Source organism: Euprymna scolopes, chromosome 45 (genome assembly GCF_053919585.1).
Source record: "Euprymna scolopes isolate OS-2025 chromosome 45, ASM5391958v1, whole genome shotgun sequence".
Lineage (NCBI taxonomy): Eukaryota > Metazoa > Mollusca > Cephalopoda > Sepiida > Sepiolidae > Euprymna > Euprymna scolopes.
Window position 1 is genome coordinate 9,190,399 of NC_136526.1, and position 18,888 is coordinate 9,209,286.

The 18,888-nt window shown below is 33.2% G+C and overlaps 1 protein-coding gene and 1 pseudogene across 2 annotated transcripts in view; both read right to left on the reverse strand.

Annotated features, from left to right (window-relative positions):
* Nucleotides 1-210: 210 nt before the first annotated feature.
* The window catches only part of LOC145269233 (merlin-like), an 87,821-nt gene continuing 69,143 nt past the window's right edge, over nucleotides 211-18,888 (reverse strand). For both annotated transcript variants that reach the window (XM_080124854.1, XM_080124855.1), the window contains exons 12-15: nucleotides 16,165-16,267; nucleotides 10,259-10,398; nucleotides 7,079-7,238; nucleotides 211-513 (exon numbers count right to left, since the gene is read on the reverse strand). In XM_080124854.1, the coding sequence (XP_079980980.1) occupies nucleotides 463-513; nucleotides 7,079-7,238; nucleotides 10,259-10,398; nucleotides 16,165-16,267 (454 nt within the window). In that variant the 3' untranslated portion in view covers nucleotides 211-462. The remainder of the gene's footprint in view (nucleotides 514-7,078; nucleotides 7,239-10,258; nucleotides 10,399-16,164; nucleotides 16,268-18,888) is intronic.
* On the reverse strand, nucleotides 10,782-10,898 carry LOC145270005 (5S ribosomal RNA; annotated as a pseudogene).

Sequence of the window (18,888 nt, forward strand, 5' to 3'; positions counted from 1 at the left end):
AATGCTTCAAGCAAACTACATATCAATCCTATATATATATATATATATATATATATATATATATACAGAGAGAGAGAGAGAGAGAGAGAGAGAATAAAGTACAACAGGAAATATACTACGACAAAAAAACATCTGAAGAAGGCCAGAGAATACAGCATCCGCATCATCTGAATCTATGATAACCACGTGGATGAAGATAACAGTACAAACCTGGTAAATGATGCAAATAACAGCAACACCTCATCTCAGAAATACCGTCAAATATTAGAAATTTTAGTTGAGGAAAGGGGGGGAGGGGAGGGTTGGTTATCTTGCATGAACACAGGAATAAGTGACCATATCCGGTCAGAGATAGAAAGAATAACCAACAACTCCACTGGTAAAAACGGGGGGGGGGGAAGATGTTTGCATTGTCAAGCCAAAGGAAGAGAAACCCTAACCACCAGGGCAGCTCAGTAGACATCAGAGTTCCTCAAAGAATGCAACGCGGGCTTTGCTCGACGTAGATTTGATCTGTAAAAGAAAAAAAAAAAAAAGACATTTGAATAACAGATAGAGAAAATCTCTGTAAATAAAGTATAGGATCTTCTCATTATGATTATGGGCCGTACAGAAGGATTGACTCTATGCAGGCTTTAAAGACCTTGGTCTTGGTTTCTTTCTTGATTGAAGATTTCTATACTTTCTCTAAAGAATTAAGTGCACTCCATGCTAGAACGATCCTTATATTCATATCATGTTCACTTCTAGAATAGCCTCTCAGGTATTTGAAGTTGTCAACACAGTCAATTTCTGATGCAGCTGATGAAGGCAACTGTAGTCCTTCATGGTGCTTTATGCTACAGCGTTGTAATATTCCAGCCAAAATAGGAAATAGGGTTTGTCATAAAAGAACACAAATACTGTAAATTATAATTTACAAGAATTTTTTGTTCGACAGGATACTCAAAAATGAATATTAAGATTTCCTTAATCTGCAGAGTTTCAAAGAAATGCATTTTTTTTTTCATCAGATGCAAGACATTAGGAAATGATTATTACAGCGAAGCTATGAATTTGCTGGTACTTGCATAAATCGAAACTGCATTTTATGAAAGTTAGTCATAAATGCAAAAATAGTTAGCGTGAAGTGGATACAAGTAATGAAAAAAAACCAAAAAAAACAAGCTCTGCGCGTGTGGTCCTCGTCTGGTGCTGCATGTGAGATGACGCCACAAAATATTCGAACCATGGGTTTGAGGATAGGTCCGTAGATTCAAATTCTTGTAACGCAGAGCCAACCCTCTTTTCTTTAGTAGCATGTTTTCAACACCTGAAGAAGGTCGTAGGTTGCAGCGACCGAAACGTAATAATAATTATAACTGCAACTCCTGAAACTGTCACTTAATATGTCCATTCCAGGTCCCTGCTTCCCCAACAGTACTGACGTGCAGAAGTTCAAGTGTAACGTGAACCGACACCTTGCTGCCCAAATCCCTACATAGTACCCCAGTAGTTGTTGCCCCTGATAGTAGCCCCCTACACCAAAGTGGCAATTTGCCTTGTTTGGGGTGAAAATGTAATATCTTTAGGGCAACACTTTTATCGTTCCACCCTGTATAAATATCTGCCACACCTTGGTTATTTCAGCTGACTTTGTGTGATAAAGGAGCCACTTTTTGGTGCTTCTTGACTTAACGACCCCAGCTAAAAGTTGAAAGATTGTTACTATAACACTAAGTTTCGGACTATTATTCTCATCTTAAGCATTATTAGCACAACATTTCGGTCGCTGCAACCTGCGACCTTCTTCAGGTGTTGAAAACATGCTTCTTTTTCTCTACTAAGTAAAAAAGAGGTGGCTCTGCATTACAAGAATTCGAATCGTGGGTTTGAAGGTGGGTCCGTAGATCATAAAGACGGTTCAATCTTCAGGGGTCACTAAGATATTTTTTATGACTCAGTTTTTCGGAATATCTATACTAATTGTTAATAGCAGTGAAAAGAATGTTGTACGAAACAGAGGATCGATACCCATGTGTTTTTTTTTTAAATATAATGCAGGGGGGGGGGGAATCTTTATGATCTACGGACCCATCCCCAAACTCACGGTTTGGATTCTTGTACTACAGAGCCAAACTCCTTTCCTTAGTAGAAAAAAAGATGCATGTTCTCAACAGCAAAGAAGATCGCAGGATGCAGCGATCGAAACGTTGTGTTAATAATATATATAAATATATATATATATATATATATATATATATATATATATACGAGCAAACAGTTAATAAAACATGTTAAAAAACACTTTGAAATTCTAACCGTGGGTCTGTAGATTGGGTTTGAATTCTTATAATGCAGAGCCAACCCTCTTTTCCTTAGAAAAAAAAAAAAAAAAGAAGCATGTTTTCAACACCCGAAGGTCGCAGGTTGCAGCGACCGAAACGTTGTGCTAAAACACCCAAGATGAGAATAATAGTCCGATTAATCAACATAACACAAGCATTAACATCCCATCTCAAAAATTTAGAATTGCAAAAAAACGGTCTACTCAGTCATAAACTCAACTGCTAAAACTGTCGCTAAATATATCTTTAGGGCAACACTTTTATACTTCCACCCTGTATAAAAAAACCAAACTCCAACACATTTCTTATTGGCTTTGGGTGTGTGTGCATGACACCATCGTGGGAAAGAACCTAAGCGTTACGTCTTCTGTTGAGGCTGTGTACCATCAGCTGCGGCTAGCTCGTCCCGATCTGCTCCGAGTCACAACCTACCTTCCATTGTATCCAACTCAAAACTTGTTAACTGTAATAAACTCAAGACTGTCCCTACTGTAGTAAACACATTCTCAATCCTAACACTGACCGTAAATATATTAACTTCCATTGTTCAGTCCTTTTATCCCACTTACTGCCTCTCCTTGATTAACAATGATATTTCAGTTTTTATTTTGTATGACTGAACAACTTCCTATGCCATTGTTCTGCTGCTAAACTTATTTCTGTTTTTTTTTATACAGGGTGGAACGATAAAGTTGTTGCCTTAAAGAAAACAACACTATAGATTTATTTTAAAACTTATTGAAAAAAAATTAATTCAGGTAACTTGATTATGTAGTAGCGCTGACATTTATTCAACTTGGAGTATGCCTTTTCCTCAAGCACTAGCAGGAGCTCGGCGAATACTCGGCAGATGTTGGAGATTAGGCTAGCTTTGGTGTTATAGGAGATCATGTTGGTGATGTTCTCAACATATGACCAAACACAGTAGTCCAGGTGGTTTAGGTCAAGGAAGAAAGGGGACCAGTAAGAGAAGGGTACAAAGTCGTGGTACTCCTTCTGACACCAAGCCTAGGATTTGCCAGCGGCCACCTGATTGCACCAGGGGATCACCACACTCTTCAGCACATCCAGGTACACTTTGGTGTTAACTTTCAAACCAACATTGAAGATGTGAGATGGCCTTCACTTAAAACCACACTGCTGGCAATGGTCCTGTTGTCATAACTTGGATCAGTAGAGAGCATGAGTTGTACAGTGGCGCATCTCTGCTCTCGCTCGTTGAACATTGTGTCACTTTCAGACATGATAGAAGGCTCCTATCGCTCTTGGGATTTCCACACAACTAGCCAACTAGTAAATGGTTTGCAACAACAAAAAACGGTTTTCATCAAATGGAAATGAAATCCTGTTGTCTTTTCTAGGGCGACAATTTTATCGTTCCACCCCGTACATACTTGTCATGGGAAGTAAGATTCATGTGAGTTTGGCTAGCTAAATTTGTTCGTATAACCTTGTAAATGGTCTAAGAACGTAATGATCTGAGCTGATGCTACCAACACTTCTGCCTGTCTGTGTCTCTCAATTCTCAAGTTAGAAAAATAAGAAATTAATTCTAGCTAGGTAATCTCTCCATCAATGAATAAACACTTTACATAATATGATATTGCTCGTTGACCATTGTGTCACTTTCAGACATAATAGAAGGTTCCTATCACTTTTGGAATTTGTACACAACCGCCCAACTAGTAGATGGTTTACAACAACAACAAAAAAAATAAAATAGTTTTTATCAAATAGATATGGAATCAGGTCATCATTTCATCAAACGGAAATGGAAGCAGGTCATCATTTCATCAAACGGAAATGGAATCAGGTCATCATTTCATCAAACGGAAATGGAAGCAGGTCATCATTTCATCAAACGGAAATGGAATCAGGTCATCATTTCATCAAACGGAAATGGAAGCAGGTCATCATTTCATCAAACGGAAATGGAATCAGGTCATCATTTCATCAAACGGAAATGGAAGCAGGTCATCATTTCATCAAACGGAAATGGAAGCAGGTCATCATTTCATCAAACGGAAATGGAAGCAGGTCATCATTTCATCAAACGGAAATGGAAGCAGGTCATCTACAATTTTATCGTTCCATCCTGTATTTTTTCTTCTCTTTTGATTTTTGACTTACTAACAGTTAGGCGGGTGCCATCAATAATATCACATTTACCACACAGGACTGACCCATGTACATCCGAGACTGAGCGTAACCATTGCAATAAAGGACCACCAATAAAACATTAAATAATTTAAAAAAAAAAAATATATGCAGCAAATATTACAAAGTAAAAAATATAAAAACATTTCATAAAAATATAGTTTTTTTTTTTTTCTCAAATAATAAGGTTTCTTAAAGAAACTAATCTCTTTTTAGTATTACACTAGCAAAAGTACCCGTCGTTGACTGGGTTCAAAAACAGCCTACAGAAAATGGACTCTGATTTATGAAAGTACTAGCGAGGGGTACCCGGCATTGCCCGAGCGTTTTTCGGAGTATGTGAAAAAAACCCGAAAATGTGAAAAAAAAAAAAAAACGAAGCCTTCACGACGCGCAGTTGGAAAATAGTAAAGTGTTTAAAAAAAAAACAGGTGCGCGTTTTTGATTGACGTGACGGCGATAGGTATTCAGCAGTTAGCATTTTGTGCGGGACAGTTTTGAATGAGGTGAATAAATCGGTTTGTTTGTTTTTAAAAACCCGCTCCCTGCTTATTAGGAGGAGCGAAATGAAAGCTACAGTCTGATATGACGAAGTTGACATTGAACAAACGTTACTTAGCTCTCTTGAGACGACTGGCTTTCGGCCTGTGATTAGAGTCGAGTTTCGCTTTTTTTTATACCAAAAACCGAATGTAACGCGTGCCGATGCGGGAAATGTGGAATAATTAACGTTTGAAAGTCAATAAAATTAAATAGACAGGTGAGCTCCGTGGGTAACTCTGAGATATTACAATTTATAGATGATATAAAAAGTTTTAAGAAGTTGTGAACTGAGCAAGCATTTCTTCGAAAGAAGCCTTTTGTGGACATCGAGGAAAATCGTACATACATACATTTTCGCTTTTATATATAGAGATTTTCACTTCAAACAAAGCACAATGCCACTTTGGTGTAGGGGACTACTATCAGGGACATAAGCTACTGGGGTACTATGTGGGGAGTTGGGCAGTAAGAGGTCGGTTCACGTTACACTTGAACTTAAGCCTGTCAGTACATTTGCGGAAGCAGGGACCCGGAATGGAATTCCAAAGTCTAGCGGTTCTGGGGAAGAAACTACTGGAGTAGAAAGCTTACATCTAGGAATCTCTACTGTGAAGGGGTGAGATTTAGCTGCTTGTCGGGTTTGTCGGGGGTATTTATGTCGTGGGGGCACAAGTGCTTGCAGTTCGTCAGAGCATTCACCATTAAAATACTTATAGAACAGGCAGAGGGATGCAACATTTTGTCGGTGGGACAGAAGCTGAAGCTTAGATGACAGTTCAGAACCTATCAGGTTGACGACTCTCTTTTGAACCTTGTCTAAGAGCAAGAGACTAGTAGCAGATGCACCAGCCCAAATATGACAACAATACTCGATACATGGGCAAATGGTGGCCTTATAGAGGTACAGGATACTTTTGGGCATTAGTAGCTTTCTAGCACGGTAGAGAGAACCTACCTTCTTCGCTGCGGTCCTCGCAATGCTCCCAATGTAATTGTTCCAGTCATGTTTCCTGTGAACGTTAGGCCAAGAAGTTTAAAAGATGTACTTTCAGATAATGAATCTTTGGCCATTGCTATTGGTGGTAGAGAAGGTTTCTTGTAATTATTGAAGGAAACAAGTTTAGTCTTGGCAGCATTGAATGTGACCATCCATTTTTGTCCCTATTCCACTATCGATTGGAGGTCTTCCTCTAGTGTTTCTGCCATTCCTTAGATATGTGTTCATTTGTTTTTTTGTTGTGTCTGTTATAGAGTGTGGTGTCATCAGCATATATACCCATCTTAGAGACAATTTTGTCAGGGAGGTCATTTATGAATATTAGGAATAATAACGGTCCAAGGATAGACCCCTGAGGCACTCTTGCATTTATATCATATTGTTTAGATGTACGACTGTCGAGGACAACCTGGATTTTTCTATTTGTACAAACATGTTTATAAAACTAAAAAATTTTTTTATTTTCATTCAGTAAACAAAAAAAATTGGACAAGAAAAAAAAATACCAGTTAACTTGCGTGTTAATTATCGTGTCAACAAGCAAACAATTTTAAAAACTTTTTTCAAAAGAATGGTCGAAATAACATTAAACGAAAAAAACAAAAAACAAACACACCTTTTCACAATATGAATCACCTGTTCCTTCTTGCATCAGATTTTTTTCAATTATCAATACTTATCAAAGACATAACGATACAAAACTTATCTAAGAACACTGTCAGATACATTAAGTATATTTGTATGAAATTTCATAAAAATCAGTCCAGCTCTTTTGGAGTCTATAGGGAACGAACTCACACACACAAAGTGCCTTATATATAATTATAGAGATGGTTACCTGTTGCAGTGTTAAGTATTTTTTATAATATCTTTCTAAGAACACTGTCAGATACATAAAGTATATTTGTGTGAAATTTAATGAAAATCAGTCCAGCTCTTTTGGAGTCTATAGGGAACGAAATCACGCACGCACACAAAGTTCCTTATATATAATAGAGCTACCATATTAGAACATTACGGGGAAATTAAACAGATGATTGTAAAAAATGGTTACCCGTCGTAGCGTTGAGTATTTTGTTTCGCCTCTCATGACACTTTCTTCGTGCAGCCGATCCATTTCGGTGATGCAGTCGTCGACCTTTAAAACCTCGATTTCGGTCTTGAGATTTTGCAGTTGTGTGTGTAAATGTTTGCTTTTCTCCATGTATTCAACTCTGGGGGGCGGAAAAAAAAAACAGAAGAAAAAAAATGTTTTAAAAATGAAAAATAAATAAAAAGAAAGAAACAATCAAAAAAAGCCATGTGTGCGTGGTCCCCCTCTGGTGCTGCATGCGAGATGACGCCACAAAAAATAGTGAAGAAATGATGAATGTGAGAAGTGTGAAGGGCCAACGTTGCCTTCACATTTTCGCCAAGTTTCAGAAAAATCTAACGGATGAGGCAAAAATTATAGGGTAAAAAGTGTCATTTTTTTTTACAATTTTGGAGCATTTGTGACCCCTTTTGAGCTCCTGGAAACACCGAATCCTAGTGAAAATAGACAAACGGTGCATTTTCACGCCTTAAGACATGTATATTTGAATTCAGCACCATGGAAAACCACTATATCGACATACATATCAAGTTTTTGATTAATATGAAAAAAGAGCCCCAAAAAGGCATGTTTTTTAAGCCCTAAAAGTCCCAGAGGGATGCGAACCAGAATTTTGCCAGGGTCAACTGTAAAATGTTTTTGACTTGTGATGGGGGGTATGAGACGAATGGATTCACCAATCATTTTTATAACCAACGGCTGTGCTAAACAACCAATGAAAACGTCCCAAAATTATTATAAAAATTGTCGAATTTTGGATTCAATCAGTTCGCCGTTTACTACGTCACGGACTGCATTTAATTCTTGGCCGCCATCTTGGTTACTGATCTGAACTATGCCGCCATCTTTGTTCAACACAATGTCTCAAAACTTAACATACTGAATTTATATTAAGAACAATGGCCTCCACATTTTGGCCAAGTTTCAGGAAAATCTAATGGATGGATCAAGCACTATGGGGCAAAAAGTGTCATTTTTGGCCATTTTGGAGCATTTTTTACCTCTTGAGCCCCTGGGGACGCCAAATCCCAGTGTAAATGGATAACGGTGCAGTTTCAGGCCTTAACACATGAGTTGAGCACTGTGAAAAAACACTATATAGTCAGACATATCAAGTTTTTGTTGAGAAATATGAAAAAAAAAGAGCCACAAAAGAGGCGTTTTCTAACATTGAAAGTCCCCGGGAATGCGTACCAGAATTCTGCGACAGTCGCTCATACTGGATTTATATTAAGAACAATGGGCCCCACATTTTGGCCAAGTTTCAGGAAAATCTAATGGATTGATCAAAAGTTATGGGGCAAAATGTGTCATTTTTGGCCATTTCGGGGCATTTTTTTTTTTTTTTTTTTTACTTCTTTTGAGCCCCTGGAGGCGCAACGGGAATTTTTGTAAAAAAAATTTTTTTTGCTGTGCACATCTATTTAATGAAGTACAATTTGTGGCAAAATTTCAGAAAAAATTAATGGACGGTTATCTGGCAATAGGCCGCACTAACAGATGCCACTGAAAACATAGGTCCCTCTCCAATAAATCAGGAAAACCAAGATATTAAACAGCTATAAGGAGAAAGATGGGAGAATTGATCTGAACAAATAAATAAAGCGTGCAAAATACTGAAGGGGGGGGTGGTCGTCAAAACGAGATAAACAATTGTCAATATGAGGTGGGAGATGGGAGAATTGATCTGAATATATAAAAAAAAAAAAACTATATTGTATTTCCCTTCGTCTGTTTGTCCTTTTTTTTTTTTTTTTTTTACACAGTGGTCACCACTTATCAAGGCCCGGAAGCCACTCAGGGATAAGGGTTATTGCAAGTACATTACGTTAGTGTGGAGATTTAATGAAATGTTTACTTAAGGGGGCGGTTCATTAGGAATTCGTTAACGTTGGACTTGAAGACATCCAAGTTGTAGTCCGGTGGGAAGCAGGCAGATGGAACAGAGTTCCACAGGCGTGCAGTTCTAAGAAAGAAGCTTTGTTCATGGAATCCGCGTTTTGATTTAGGCACAGATATAGAATGGGGGAAATTTTTCACAGTGGATTCAGCTAGACGGGTGTTTTTCGTGAAAGATTGGTTTCTCAGAAACTACTGCACCACTCTGCTGATTGTATGGACCGCTGTTATGATAAGGTGCAGCTAACTAAGTATTATGGTACCTGTTTAATTGCACAGTTAGGGAGTAATAGTAATTATTATTAACTATCAGGACTTGCAAAAATTCCACAGGGGGCTTATTCATATGTTGGCATTCTGTAGATGTTCAGTGTAAATGGAGACGCTCTGATATTATTGTAGCTCTTTTGTTAAAACTGCAATAGTATTTATCTAAGCTAGCAGAGGCGCCTGGCGTAGCCCGGTCGTCAAATACGCTTAAATATGATATTTTAATGTATGCAGATTTCATATATATTATTATTATAGTTAATGTTCTATCGCTTTTTATATGTTATAAAGTTGCGATTTTAAAAATAAAAATATATTCACGTGACTCATGACGAGAGAGAGAGAGAGATTAGCAATACACCAACCCCTTCTTGAAAGGTGAGAAGGCAAAGCCTTGAAGGTCGGACCTCATAGAACTGCACAGGACCATATGAGTGCCTAACTTTCACAAGAAACACTCGTCTAGCTGAAAACACTATCACTAATTTCCCCCACTCTTTATCTGTGCCTAAACCTAAACATAGATTCCATGAACAAAGCTTCTTTCTTAGAATTGCACGCCTGTGGAATTGTCTTCCGTTTTCCTGCTTTCCGGCTGACTACAATATGGTTGTGTTCAAGTCTAACGTAAATAAGTTCTTGATGAGCCGTTCCATATAAGTTATCAAATTTACCGAATTTTCATTACTAATGATTACTATATTGTCCAATTTCTACTGTACACTCTTTAACCCTTATCCTTGAGTAGGCTCTTGGCCTTGATAATGTGGTGATGCCTATGTAAAAAAAAAAAAAAAAACTTCTGGTGTGGCTTTAGGACCATTAAAAGCCCCCCACCCCACCTTCTTCCATAGATATATCAAGAGAGATAGAGAAAGCCATGTACAATTAATTGTTTCTGGTCATGTTCTAGTTTTCTTTGTATGCTCGGTTACATGAAGTGTGAGAAGACAGTGCGCGATCGATTCTTACCTTTCTTTTTCAATCTCCATCGACAACTGATCCATATCGTGTTCTTTTAGAAAGTCAAAGCTGCCCTCAAGGTTGCTATCGTTTCCAAAGTCAGAGTTCAATGTCACAAGAGGGAACGTTCCTGTTAAATTGCACATATTCTGAAACAGTAACAACAAGAACGTCAAGTTCAGAAGTGAAAAAGCATTGTTACGTTGTTAAAAAAAAAAAATGTAGGTGCTTCTTCGTTAAAATAACAAAATCTAAAAAAATGAAATACTGAATTTCAAATGAAACCAATGGTATCTACGTAATTGTCACGTCACAGTAATGAACATATCCAAAAATTACAAAACACAAAATTTAAAAAAAAAGGGCTCCTTCAGTCTTTAACAACCTAGGGGTGCCTGCACATGAAAATCTTTGTGGCAGGGGGTGCGCAATCTCCAACCACACCTCTCCTGAGTCGACATTGTTAAATATTAGTGGCAAGTGAAGTGTATGTACAGGACGACTGGAAACAAATGCCGAGATAAGCGGAGAGCACATACAGCGCCTAGAATTTCCAAACGGTCACCCATCTGGTACTAATCAGGCTCAACGTTGCTTAACTTCGGTGATTTGACGAGAACCGGTGTGTCAACGTGATTATGCCATATATAGTTGAAAATTAATTAGTAATGAAAACAATTTTCAAAGACAATTCGCAAAAATGGACAGTTCAAATCGAAACAAGGGAGGTAATTATTTTCTGAAAACTGAAAATTTAAGTCCAACTTAGCAAAACTCAATTTTCGCCGTCATCAAAAACTGTTTTCATTAATAATTAATTTTCTGCTCAATTATCTTTCGTAATTTGTATAGAGAACGGGTGTGCCAGAAATTCTGAAAAGGAAATTTTTCAATGAAAGACAATCCTCTCTCTGGCCGGTTAAAGTAAAAGACAATGTAGTTGAAGATTACTATTTGACAATTAGACAAATCACCCACATTCTTTACATTTTCAAAAAAGTCAAAGCTGTAGTCGAAGATTACCGTTTGACAATCAGACAAATCACAGAAATTTTCTAGAGGATGAAAAATGAATCTCAAACTTGGTTATGTTTTTAAACATATTTGGGTTCCTCAGAAACTGACAAAAGGGCACTTCTACATTACACGAACGGCGCCATTTTATGGGGGTGCATTTTACTAAACTGTCGCCAGGTGGCACTTCTCAGTCAAAGAACAGGGGACCACGTTCATTAATTTCATTCCATTCAAATTGTTTATTAATTTAAAAATTAAAACTATAATATATATATTATAGTTTATAAGCTCTATTTCCTATTTGGTTTTATCGAAATTTTACATCTGGTTGAGATTACTTTATAAATATCAATTCTTTAATATTTATAATATACTTTAGTTTTACCATCTTGGATCATTTTGGTAAATTTAATTGTAATATTTATTTTATATATATATATATATATATATATATAGCTTAGTGCGTTAGAGGAAAAGAGAAAAGAGTGAGCTCAATTCTATAAGAGGAGACTTATCTGGACATTATAAAGCTCAACAAGTATCATTGGAGCTTATATAGGAGAACAATAGGAATGGGAAATGAATTCACAAAAATTATATATTGGTAAATATAGATTGGTTCATTTATTTAATAAGGGAACACCAAACAATTAGTTGGGGGATAGAGGGGACTCTTTATGCCAAGGCATTTCGAAGCCTAATGCTTCTCATCAGAAGAATAGGGAAGATGTTAGGTAACAGTGGGGATTCTGCGTCTAGCATGGGATTCATTTTAGATCCTTTTTACATCATACTATATATAATACGCTCCTCCTTTATTTAGAATTCGATAAACTCTCCCCAAGATCATCTATAATTTTATTTGATCTATTTTGTTCCTAATGTTTGTATTCCCTTAATGAATAAATGAACCAATCTATATCCACCATATATATATTTTACAAGTCTGAGGAAGCTACAGACGGCTAAAAAAACGGCCGGGTAGCTGAAACAATGATGTAACTTAACAGAAAGATACGGTAATAAAAAATAAAACGTGTATTTGCTCTACAACAGTATTGAGCACTTTCTTCAGTTTTTATCAATTACCATTTCTACTATGTATATTTGCTGACCCAAATTTTGACACAAATTTGCTTTAATTTAAAAAATGTTTCATTTAAATGTTTCATTTAAATTATTAAATTGTTCGGAAAAAAAAAAAATTTCCAATTTTCCTTTAATTCAAAAAATGATTTGAAGAAAAAAAAAATTCAGTGTTGCTTTAATTCAAAAATTGTATTAAAATTATACTTTCTTACACAGACTTTTCAAGGAATGTTTTTTTTTTACAATAATATTTTGGTACATTTTTATACAATAAATGTTTTGATTTTTAAATATTTTTGTGTTAGAAAAAAAAATTTTTGTTTGTTATTTATTTATGTTATTTGACCAAGAAGAAATTGGAATTATCACCCCTAATAATGGTACCATCCATGTAATGCAAAAGTGCCTACAAACGCAGCAAAACCGAATACTATACATGTACTAACGGTTTTATTTTTCATATTCAGAAATGAGTACTCTTGCAGAATTTGACCCGCATCCTCAGGATTTTCCGTCAATTATGGCTCGGGCTTGACTGGCAATCACCGGATTAAACCGAGCGTTGTTCAAATATTGAAATGCTAAATCAACATTTTTCTTTGTTTTTTTTTTGTATAAAAAATGTAATTTTTAAATTTTTATCTGTATTTTTTTTATATTTATATTTTTAACATCTGACAAAAAATAATTTGTAAATTTTCTTGAAAAGTTTTCTGTATTTTCACCGAACAATTTACCATTTTCATAAAAATCATTAATTTTTCGGCACTTCTGCAGTATTCAGGTGAGCATCATTGTTAGGGGGCGATAACTTCTTGGTCAAATAAAAAAATAACAAGATTTTTTTTCCGCCCACATATTGCAGCAGTAGTTAAAAAACACCAGGCACAACTTGTCCCACTGACATTCACTGTTATTATTCTATACCAGATATTGAATACAGAATGTTTTATTTGTGTGAATAAAAGTTTTCCTTGAATGATCGTCTTTATTTTTATTATTTATGAGTTAAAAACATTTACCTTTTGTAAGAAGTGTACAGCAAAAAATTAAAGAGCTAAAGTGCCGCCATGTAAAAAAAGGTTGGGAACCACTATTTTAGACTAACATTCCCCCTTTATTTATCACTAGCAAGGTGTACCCGGCGTTGCCTGGGTGTTTGGAGATGGGGGGGGGGGGTTAAAAAAAAAAAATAAGTATGAGGATCCAACCCGAACCGTTGAGGCAAAGTTGTAAATTAAAGTGTGAAAAAAAAAAACGTGCGACGTTAATCATTGCCCCACCGCGACATGCTTACGGAAACACGTTTTAATTTATTTAATTACTTGGATTTAGCAGGTGCCCATTTTAATGAGTTAATGAGGTCAAGTTTGACTGCAGGATTTCATTTACTGCTGAATGCTTTTTTTTTCCCTCCCCCAAGATGTTATAGGAAAAAGACTAACCCACATGCGGCGAGCGACAAATATTGAATATTTATCTTCCCGAAATCGAGCAAATTAAATAGACAGGCGAGCTTCGTTGATAACTGGGAGATATTACGTAATATAAAAAGTTTTAAAAAGTTGTGAACCAACCGACCGCTTCTCTGAAAGAAGCCTTTTGTAGACACACAGAAAAAGCGAACACACATACATACATTTTCGCTTTTATATTTATAGATTATTTTCATGGAAAATACTCGACTGAGCGCCAATCTTTGGTTCACTTTTGTCAAACATTTACAGTAATAACTAAATCTGTTAACACAATAAAAAAAAAAGACTTTCCTTTCTTCCTCCGTGTGCTTCATGTCTGGCAGAATTTCGCAAGAGTTTCTGAACTGTGGAACACATTATTGCAGGGCTGCCACCCTGCTGACCACAACTTTGATCTTCAAATCCAATGTCAACGAGGGTGCTTGTCAGACACTGCGCTTTAAACAATCCAATGTGGCTCACATCGTTAATTACTGTTAGTACTCCCATAATTTTCCTCGTCTTTTTGAATAAAAATCATCTCCCATCTGATTAATCTTTATTCTCAAGGATCTTTGACACAATCTTTACAAATTGTTTTCTAAGCCTACTTATTCTTAATATCAAGACGCAGTCATGTTTCACAGCCGTGCATGTGCATTTGTGAAATCGTCGACAAACAAATAAAAATCCGCTGACTTGCAAGTACCAATTTTTCAATTTTGATCCCTTATCAGCCTTTTTTTATTCTGGATGAAAACCGATTAAATAGTTTTCCACGCGTCTGAATATTCTATATACCAAAAATACATAAACATACATTATATACATAAACATACATTATATACATAAATTATACAAAAATTGGTTGAGTATATAGGTTTAGAAGTGTCCTCATACACACAGTCTCACTTTTATAGCTACCCTAGCAGGTCGGCCGGCATTGCCTTAAAATATTCATAAATATTTTAATCAATGCAGAATTCTTATTAATCATAACAAAAATACAGAAAGATCAACGCTCAATTAATCATAACAAAAATACAGAAAGATCAACGCTCTGATCCCCATCTGGCATCAATTGAAATGGATGGCTCTTGTCTTGGGGAGGCTCCATGTTTTGACAAGCTTCTGGGATTGACCTTTACTCCTGATCTGAAATGTAACACGTACATCAAGTCTGTTGCCAAAGTCATTGGGAAAAATGGTGGGATCCTTCTATCGCTCCAGAAGATATCTCACTGCTGATGCAATTCTCTATCTATATAAAAGCCAAGTACGTCCAAGGATGAAGTACTGCTGTCACATCTGGGCAGGAGCTGCTAAAAACAGCCTATCCTGCGTTGACAGAGTACAAAATAGACTTCGTGGCTTAGTGGGGGATGCCCTTTTCTCTTCCCTGCAACCTCTCTCCCACAGAAGAGACGTTGCGAGCCTGTCTTTATTTTATCGTTATTTCCATGACAAATGCTCGTTTGAGCTCCAATCTCTGGTCCCCCTCTCGCCAATCTTTCACGATAAACACTCGTCTAGCTGAAACCACTGTCAATAATTTTCCTCACTCCTTATCTGTGCCTAAATCAAAACGTAGAACAAAAGCTTATTTCTCAGAAGTGCACGCCTGTAGAACTCTGTTCCGTTTGCCTGTTTCCCACCTAACTACAACTTGGATGTTTTCAAGCCCAACATAAACAAATTCCTGATGAACCGCCCCCTTAAGTAAGACACTTTATTAAATCTCAAATACTAACGATTACTATGATACTATCCCGTTGATTACTGTACACGCAATAACCCTTACCCCTGAATGGCTTCCAGGCCTTGATAAGTGGTGACCACCATGTAAAAAAAAAAAAAAATGAAAATGAAACACAGGCATATGAGTATTATGTTTTTTCTAAACAGTTGACTTCTTGTTAGTAAAAAAAAAAAAAAAATACTCCAGCTGAGATCGAAACCAAAAAACCTAGAGACATTGAGTCAAGTACGATAAGCCAGCTTGACACGATCTTTAATAAGTGTTTTTAAACTAACTTATACTTAACATAAAGGAAGCTGGCATGTTTCACCACTGCACATACACATTCGTGAAACAGCTGACAAATAGATAAAAACCCGCTGACTCCCAAGTACAAATTTTCGATTTTGACCCCCATTAGTGGCCCCTTTTTTTTCCAGATGAAAACCAATTAAAAAGTTTTTCACATGTCTGAATATCCTATATACTAAATTTCAAGTTTGTTGATAAAAAATTTGTTGAGTATATAGGTTGAGAAGTGTCCTTACAGATAAATGGGAAATAATCATAAATAAAAAATGAGAAGCAGAAAAGAAAAACTGAAATCTATTCACTTCATAGGATGCTTGCGTGATTTCAGCTAATTTCTCATTGGCTTGTTTCTCCGCAATGCGGGCTTTGATCACTTCTTGCTTTAATTGTTCAGCTTGGCTCGCTCTGAAAAAAATAAAATAAAATAGATAAATAAAATAAAAATAAACAAAATAAAAAATAAAAAATAAAATAAAAATAAATAAAATAAAAATTAAAAATAAAAATAAAAAATAAATAAAAAATAAAATCAAAACTAAAATAAATAAATAAATAAATAAAATAAAAACTAAAATAAATAAATAAAATAAAAACTAAAATAAAATAAAAACTAAAATAAAACAAAAACTAAAATAAAACAAAAACTAAAATAAAACAAATAAAAATAAAACAAATAAAAATAAAACAAATAAAAATAAAACAAATAAAAATAAAACAAATAAAAATAAAATAAATAAAAATAAAATAAATAAAAATAAAATAAATAAAAATAAAATAAATAAAAATAAAAATAAAAATAAAATAAATAAAAATAAAATAAATAAAAATAAAATAAATAATAAAAAATAAAAATAAAATAAATAAAAATAAATAAATAATTAAAAATAAAAATAAAATAAATAAAAATAAAATAAATAAAAATAAAATAAATAAAAATAAAATAAATAAAAATAAAATAAATAAAAATAAAATAAATAAAAATAAAATAAATAAAAATAAAATAAATAAAAATAAAATAAATAAAAATAAAATAAATAAAAATAAAATAAATAAAAATAAAATAAATAAAAATAAAATAAATAAAAATAAAATAAATAAAAATAAAATAAATAAAAATAAAATAAATAAAAATAAAATAAATAAAAATAAAATAAATAAAAATAAAATAAATAAAAATAAAATAAATAAAAATAAAATAAATAAAAATAAAATAAATAAAAATAAAATAAATAAAAATAAAATAAATAAAAATAAAATAAATAAAAATAAAATAAATAAAAATAAAATAAATAAAAATAAAATAAATAAAAATAAAATAAAAAAAAATAAAATAAAAAAAAATAAAATAAAAAAATAAAATAAATAAAAATAAAATAAATAAAATAAAAACTAAAATAAAATAAAACTAAAATAAAAATAGAATAAATAAAAATAGAAATAAAAATAAAATAAATAAAAATAAATAAAAATAGAAATAAAAATAGAATAAATAAAAATAAAATAAAAATAAAATAAATAAAAATAAATAAAAATAAAATAAATAAAAATAAAATAAATTAAAAAAAATCAATAAAAATAAAATAAATAAAAATAGAAATAAAAATAAAATAAATAAAAATAAACAAATAAAAAGAAATAAATAAAAATAGAAATAAATAAAAATAGAAACAAAAAAACAAATAAAAATAAAACAAATAAAATAAATAAAAATAAATAAAAATAAAATAAAAATAAAATAAATAAAAATAAAATAAATAAAAATAAAATAAATAAAAATAAAATAAATAAAAATAAAATAAATAAAAATAAAATAAAAATGAAAAATCAAATAAATAAAAATAAAAAATAAAATAAATAAAAATAAAAACTAAAATAAAATAAAAATAAAAAATAAATAAAAACTAAAATAAAATAAAAATAGAATAAATAAAAATAAAAAAAATAAAAATAAAAAAATAAATAAAATAAATAAAAATTAAAAATAAAATAAATAAAAATAAAAAATAAAATAAATAAAAATAAAAAATAAAATAAATAAAAATAAAAAATAAAATAAATAAAAATAAAAAATAAAATAAATAAAAATAAAAAATAAAATAAATAAAAATAAAAAATAAATAAAAATAAAAATAAAATAAATAAAAAAAAATAAATAAAAAATAAAATAAAAAATAAAATTAAATTAAAAATAAAATAAAAAAATATAAAAAAATAAAATAAAATAAGTAATTATCAAAAATGTTTATTTTTACAGTTTTTACCAAATAATTAATCCAACATAATGCAATATGAACTGATCACATTAGTGACCAAAGCACAGTACCTCAATTTGGTTGCCGTTTCCCATGACGTTTTGTGACAAAGGTTAACCTCTCTGGGTAAATCGGCATTGCCATACCTGGTGCCACTCCCAAGACATTTATGTAACACATAAACGGTCACACTAGTTACTGACCAATGCAGATTCTGTCACTCGGCTGTTGAAAGCCCAAGCCACCTAATGTCTGGATGCAAGATCCTTCTAGCCGATGGTCATTACACAGCCCGCTACAACAAATATGTTGATACTTACACTGGAATATCTGCAAAGAGATGCAATTCAACAGGTCGTCGAACATCTGGGAACATGAACCACCACCAATAACATCAAACGGAAAAGTGACATTGTTCTATGACAAAGACATACAGGCAGGCAGATACATAAAAGACAAGGCCATCAAACCAGATATAGTAATATGGAACAAGCCCGAAAGAACTGCACTCATTATCGATGTCACAGTCCCAAATGACTTTGGTCTCAATAGAGCTGAAATATCAAGACCTAAAAAAATTATCTAAAAACGAAATGGTTTCTGAAAGAAATAAACGTTATACTGGTTGTGATAGGAACAACTGGCTTTAAAAAAAAAAAAAAAAAAGAATTTTCAGAAATACTTAGAAACAATCACTGGAAGACCAAGGTGTAAGGAAATACAATAAATAAATAAATCCAAATCATAATGTACCTATTTACTATGCCTCCCCAA